At 24.4% G+C, this 6969-nt stretch overlaps 1 protein-coding gene across 1 annotated transcript; it reads left to right on the top strand.

Annotated features, from left to right (window-relative positions):
- Positions 1-2722: 2722 nt before the first annotated feature.
- LOC112718365 (uncharacterized) lies at positions 2723-5944 on the top strand. The gene is made up of 4 exons (XM_025770140.3): positions 2723-2854; positions 2991-3233; positions 4410-4569; positions 5380-5944. Exons 1-4 carry the CDS (start codon positions 2759-2761, stop codon positions 5502-5504), a joined length of 624 nt encoding a protein of 207 aa, XP_025625925.1. The 5' UTR covers positions 2723-2758; the 3' UTR covers positions 5505-5944.
- Positions 5945-6969: the final 1025 nt, after the last annotated feature.

Genomic DNA, 6969 nt, shown 5'->3' with positions numbered 1-6969 from the left:
ATTTTTAGTATATTAAGTTAATTTTTTTTTTCTATTATTTGATAACATAAAACATAATTTAATTGATTCATTATAATATTTAATACAAAAATATCATATACATATAAAAAATAAATTATTATATATTTATATATAAATAAATATTTTTTTAATTTATTTTTAATATGTATTTTATACTTTAATATATTTTATACAAATAATAATTTTGGTAGTTGATTTTTTTGTATATACATAATATTATAGTATTTAATATTAGTAAAATTTGAGTCAACTTAGTAATCAATAATAAGTATTAACAAGAAAGTTTTTCTCTTATAGAAATTAAATTATAAATGTATGATGGAAAAATTGTTTTATTAATTTAAAATATTGACCAAATTAAAATTAAACAAATTGTTTAAAAGAATTATGAATTGATATTGTTAACACAAGTTATTTATATTTTCTTTTTTTATTTAGTACTTTATTTGAATTTACGATTATACAGAGACTTGGCATCAATAATATATAGTTTAAAGTTAATATTACTGTATGTTAATTAAGATGATAAATACTTTACATTCTAATTAATATATATATATATATATATATATATATATATAAATTATGGGATTAGTAATTTTGAAACAAATAGATATTTTGTTACAAAATGTTATAAATTTTTGCAACAATATAATCTTTTGTTATAAAATATTATAACATTTTGTAACAAAACAACGATTTGATACGAAAGCCAACATAATTTGTAACAAAAGCAATCACGTTGTTACAAAATATTCTTATTTTGTAACAATAATTAATTATTGTTACGAAAAAACTGTAATTTGTAACAATTTTAAATTTGATACAAATTTTTTGTTACAAATGTTCCATTTTCTTATAGTGAAATAAACTTACATAATTAAAATGGTTGAGATATTTTACAATGTGAAGTTCAAGACGATCAACATTTTTAGATTTTTGTTTCTTTGACATTTTAAATTTTTTTGAGTGAAGTAAATGAAGCAGACAGCGTTCAAAGAGGAAGAAGAAGAAGGAATGGATGCTGGGTGGGAATGAAGGAGAAAGTGACTCGGAGGGCGTGGATGTGCATGCAATGAAGGGGGTGTGGGGTTAAAAGGGCACTGTTTATGAGAGCAACACGTATGCAACACGTATGCAACACGTGGTTGGAGAGGAACAACTCAGACCATTTATTTTGTCACGAGGAACTCGGACCGTGTGATTTGTCAGCTCCAATTCGCACCGTCCGATTACTCCATCGCTGACACTACAGGCAGGTAAAACACGTCTACTCTCCATATTGGAATCCTACCCCATTTTAATCTCCATAACAAAATTAAAAAGTGGCATTAATATGCCTAGATATTCTTAATTTTTTTAGGAAGAGTTGAGTTTATGAGTTATATAAATAATTTATCATTTTTAGTATATTAAGTCAATTTGTTTTTTCTATTATTTGATAACATAAAACATAATTTAATTGATTCATTATAATATTTAATACAAAAATATCATATACATATAAAAAATAAATTATTATATATTTATGTATAAATAAATATTTTTTAATTTATTTTTAATATGTATTTTATACTTTAATATATTTTATACAAATAATAATTTTGGTAGTTGATTTTTTTGTATATACATAATATTATAGTATTTAATATTAGTAAAATTTGAGTCAACTTAGTAATCAATAATAAGTATTAACAAGAAAGTTTTTCTCTTATAAAAATTAAATTATAAATGTATGATGGAAAAATTGTTTTATTAATTTAAAATATTGACCAAATTAAAATTAAACAAATTGTTTAAAAGAATTATGAATTGATATTGTTTAACACAAGTTATTTATATTTTTTTTTATTTAGTACTTTATTTGAATTTACGATTATATAGAGACTTGGCATCAATAATATATAGTTTAAAGTTAATATTACTGTATGTTAATTAAGATGATAAATACTTTACATTCTAATTAATATATATATATATATATATATATATAGAAATTATTGGGATTAGTAATTTTTAATATTTTTTTGTCAATTATTTGAATAACACAAATATTAAATTATTTTTAATAAATAAATTTTATTGATTTATGTGTGAAAATTCTAAAAAAATATGGGTATAAATTATATGTGTACAAAATTCTGATAAATATAAATACAAATTATATACTTTTGTATACGTGTAAAATTCCTATAAATATGAATACAAATTATTACTGACTAAATATTAACAAAAAATAATAATATTTATTAATTAGATATATATATATATATATATATATATATATATATATATATATATTGCTGTAATGTTTTAAAAAAAAAATCTTTTAAAGTGATGAGCATATAAAGTGAAAAGATAAAGAATTAATTATTATTAAATTTATAATTTATATTATGTATTAGTCTATTATCTTGATTCAATAGTATTAGTCACTCACTTTATTGACGTTTTTATTTTAGAAAAGATTGATCTAAATTTTTTAACAGTAAATTTTATTCTATTAAAATTAAATAAAAATGAAATTCTATTATTCCTAATAATTAATTAAGTATTAGAAAATATGAAAAATCCAATAAAAAAATTAACTAGTATTAACTCAAATAAAAAATAAAAAATATAATAATAATAATAATAATAATAATTGAAGAATTGAAGGTGTGAAATTGTATTTGGTTCCCAGCTTTATATGTGAGTGAGTGAGTGCTGTTCGCGCACCTTGTTTTCCAAAGACCTGATGAATATGGCGGAGCCACTCCCACCACCACAACACTTTTCTCGCATATCAAACCCTGTTCCGACACTACCACCACCACCACCACCGTATCCACAGGTTTGCTTCCTTCTCTCTTTTTCTCTCCTCTTTCAAGACACAGCAAAAAAATGAGCTGAGTTGCTATACCGCGTAGGCGCGAATTATTTATTTATTTTTTTTCTTTCTTTAATTTGTTTTGTGATTAATTTCATAGGGAGCTATAATTCTGACACCGCCGCTAGCAGCAGCTGGACAAATTGTTTGGACTATTACACCAGCACCTCTTCTGCCGGTAGCACAAATTCTGCCGCTACCACCACCACCACCACCATCTGGTGGTTTTAGTGGAGTTGCACCTTGCATTTACAGTTATCAATGTTTTACGCCAACTCATCAGCCACTGCCTCCGCTGACGATTCATCCCATCTCACCGCCTCAACGCCCTCAACCCCTTCAGGTATTTTAAAGCCAATAACCAAACCAGAACATGCACTAGATGGTCATATTCTCTTTCTTTAATTTCTTCTTTTTTTTTAAGGCCTTTATTAGGCCATATTATCCGGAAATCAATTGTTCTGTTCTCCTTGTTTCGCTTAACCTTCATTTTTGGCGTTTTTGGCTTGCATTATTGCTTCACTCCTTTATTCATTATATTCATCGTTATATATATTAAATAATGAAGGGAAATTAGTGATATTTATTCCATCTTTTGGTATATGTAATATGAAACAATTTTTTTTACTTTATACACATAATAATTATTACAAAAATATTATGTGCATATTAGAAATTTTTCTTAAATTTATCGCTGTATATTTGTATATAAATATAGATAATATTTAATTTATTTTTTATGTATATTTTATATTTTCATATATATTTTATAAAATGACTAATCACATAATTAATTGTAGTTATTATATATTATAAATTATAACTATTTTATTTAAAAAGTTATACTTAAAAGTGGTGCTATACAATATATAACTTAGATCTCAAATATTAATTTTAAATAATTTGTAGAATATTAATTATATTGCCTTTTGAATAATAATCTTGTTTCGGGTAGGCAATAATATATTGTTTTTAACACTAAATACTAATTTGATTAAAGCATAATTTTATTATTTCTATTCATTTAAGTTATATTTTTCTATTTTTAACGTGTAATTTTATATTTGTATTTATTGTTTAATAATATTTATTTAGACTAATATAGGAACATTAATTCTATGACAATCAATTTCAGTCAACATATAACAAATTATTAAATAAATTTAACATAAAACTTACTAAAAATAAATTTCTGTTAAGTTTGAATTTTAAATATTCTTATTTATAAGATTTTTAATATTTTTTCTTGTATTAAATATTGACTTCAATTGTGGAACGTTGACTCAAAGACTTTCTCATAGATTTAACATCACCTGTGTAATACTGTATATTTTCCTGCATATTGTAAAATATTTTTGGAATATATATGAAAAGATATAAACACAATAGCCAATGTATTATAACTCAAACGAAATAATCTCTTTTTCATAGTCACTTAATAAGTCGCGAATTTGAGTTTTTTTATCTTTAATTAAAAAAAAATATAAACACAATGAATATGAATGGTTTCAATGTGTAGGTAAATGGAAAACAGCAGACAAGTGGCTCCTTCTCTGACTCATCAGGTAGCCGGGGCACTGGTGTGTTTCTTCCTCCTCCTCATTCTTCAACCCATCATCCTCCACTTCCAATTCAAAAGTCACACACCAACCATAATAACAAACTCACCCGTTGCAAAGGTTAGTGTTCTCGTCATTTCATATTACCGCGTTTAACTTTTCTTTTTCTTTACCTACTTTAATTTATTTGTACTATTCTATTTAATATATTTGCTTTGATACACAATTTTATTATTAAATTATCAAATACTTTATGTATAAAAATTATTTGACTATTCTTTTCTTTTATTAAGAATTATTTTTTTTAAATAATCGCTCATTTAAATAAACCAATCAAAAATTGACACATCAAAAAGAGTAATTATCATTATTTTATAATTTTATAAAATATGTATCTTATTATTTTAATTTAAAAATAATTTTAACTACTACACATTTTACCATTTATCATTTTTTTAAAAGATCTTGATCCGGCCAGAAAATATCAAACAATGTTGCTGGAGTGAAATCATCAAGATTTAGATGAGTTAAATTGATTGTACAAAATTCCGTCCCTTTACTAACCTGACTATAAATCATTTGTTAGAACTCCAATTTATCCAAATTAATTGCAATATTTGTGATGAATATCATGCATAGACATTATTACCCAAATGTTTGCTTACATAAAGGGGTTTATTATTGTAGCTTTATTTGTATAAAAATGGCGAAAACGCTTCGTTCACCAATGTATTTAAAATTTGATCATAAGTTTTTATAGATTTTTTTTAAAAAATATAATAATTTCAATTAATGAGACGTCTGACATATCTCCAACCACAAATAATATATTAACACTTTTACAAAAAAAAAAAGTAAATAAATAATATAGTAACAGTGATATCCTGAAAGAGGATTATTCATCACTAATTATCTTTGGTTTTATGGCAGGAATCTGGAAACGCGTAAACAAAAACGATGATGAAGTGGTGAAGCAGCAAATGGAAGGGCAGGAAAATACTACTATTCCTTCTCCTCCTGATCTTATGGGATTGCCTAAGGAGTGGACATACTAGCTCAATTTTAGTGAGTCTAGAAAAAGGAATTAAGTCTTAATTAATGGCCCAAATATGAGGAAAATACAAAGATGATATAAGTGGTTTTTTTTTTTTTTTTCCTTTGGAAATCTGTTTAATAATAAAGGTTTTGAACTTATCGATGTTTGCTCTGATATGCATAATAAATAAAAGATAAATAGCTCCCTTGATGATATATCCTTCTCTTTTATTATGCTTGATGCTGTATATAGTTGAATTCCATAGATCAATCCTTACTTTCGTATAAGGGTGAAAATAGGCTTGGCTTTGTTCTTAACGGATATGATCTATCATGTAGTTAATTAGTTTGAGTTTAGTTTATATATAGTTTGTTATAGATTTTTCTTAAAGTATTAAGTTTGGCATACTATTTAGTCTGATATGACTTGAAGCTTGTTAAAAGGCTGATAATTTTTTTATAAAAATAAAAATATTATTTAAAAAAACTTTTTTTAATTAAAATATTTATATATAATATGTCATATTTAATTTTTAAATTTTTAAAGTATTTATAATTAAATATAATAAATTTAAAATATTTTATAATTTTATTAATAATAAAAAATTATTTATATATATAATTATGTGTTAACAAATATAAACAGGTTTGACAGACTAATAAGATTAATTAATAAATCTAAATTTAATAAATTAATAATTTAAGACTTTTATAAAAATTTAAATTTGTGTCTATTTTATAATAAATTAGATCAAATTAGTTAAACACAGATTAAACTGTAGATGCTAATATATTACCTGACTTTTTTAACTTAACCTTTCATTTGAATTATTAGGAACAAATTTTTTATAAGAAAATGCCCTACACAGATTCTGGGTTGAATTTTTTTACTTTAAATTTTATTCTAGAACAAATTCATGATATTTTTTAATTCTTATCACGCTAAACTATATTTCCCATGTGTGGTTAACCAATAATTTACTGTCATTATTAGCAACTTGAAAACAAAAATCATTAGAGCTACACCTGTCCACGTATCAGCTACAGATAGGATTGATCAATGGAGGCTAGCCATTGTAATTAATTACCAAACAACAATTGCCACCTACAAACCGCATTATATATATAATGTCCCACATTAATTAATATTAACTAGCTGTAAGAAACTAATTATTATTACTGGACTATAGTTATTCACATTGTTTAAACATGTTGGTCTGGGTAATTACTATATGAATTTCTACAAATAACGCCTCTCATATATAGCTATTAATTAGCTATTATTGTTGTATCTCTCTGCATTTGTTTTCTCCTCCCCTTGGTACGGCCGTATTCATGAAGGAGCCAATAAGCATGGCCTCCGGCGAGCCCCAAAACGAGCGAGACCATGCTTACAGGTTTTCCCCTTTGCCTCAATCAGAAACCCAACATGATGATGAAGATGAAGAAGATGAAGGATTGTCAATTGCCGTGGAACCCAAAGCC

The sequence above is a fragment of the Arachis hypogaea genome, chromosome 10, assembly GCF_003086295.3.
Source record: "Arachis hypogaea cultivar Tifrunner chromosome 10, arahy.Tifrunner.gnm2.J5K5, whole genome shotgun sequence".
Taxonomy (NCBI): Eukaryota; Viridiplantae; Streptophyta; class Magnoliopsida; order Fabales; family Fabaceae; genus Arachis; species Arachis hypogaea.
The sequence above is the reverse complement of the archived record's forward strand: the minus strand, read 5'-3'. Positions and strand labels throughout refer to the sequence as shown.

What these genes read in the sequence shown, in the direction of transcription:
- LOC112718365 (XM_025770140.3), top strand. Translation starts at nt 2,759, where the DNA reads ATGAATATGGCGGAGCCACTCCCACCACCACAACACTTTTCTCGCATA. An exon ending in AACGCCCTCAACCCCTTCAG is followed by an intron (nt 3,234 to 4,409) that starts GTATTTTAAAGC and finishes TTCAATGTGTAG; the next exon opens with GTAAATGGAAAACAGCAGAC. An exon ending in CAAACTCACCCGTTGCAAAG is followed by an intron (nt 4,570 to 5,379) that starts GTTAGTGTTCTC and finishes GTTTTATGGCAG; the next exon opens with GAATCTGGAAACGCGTAAAC.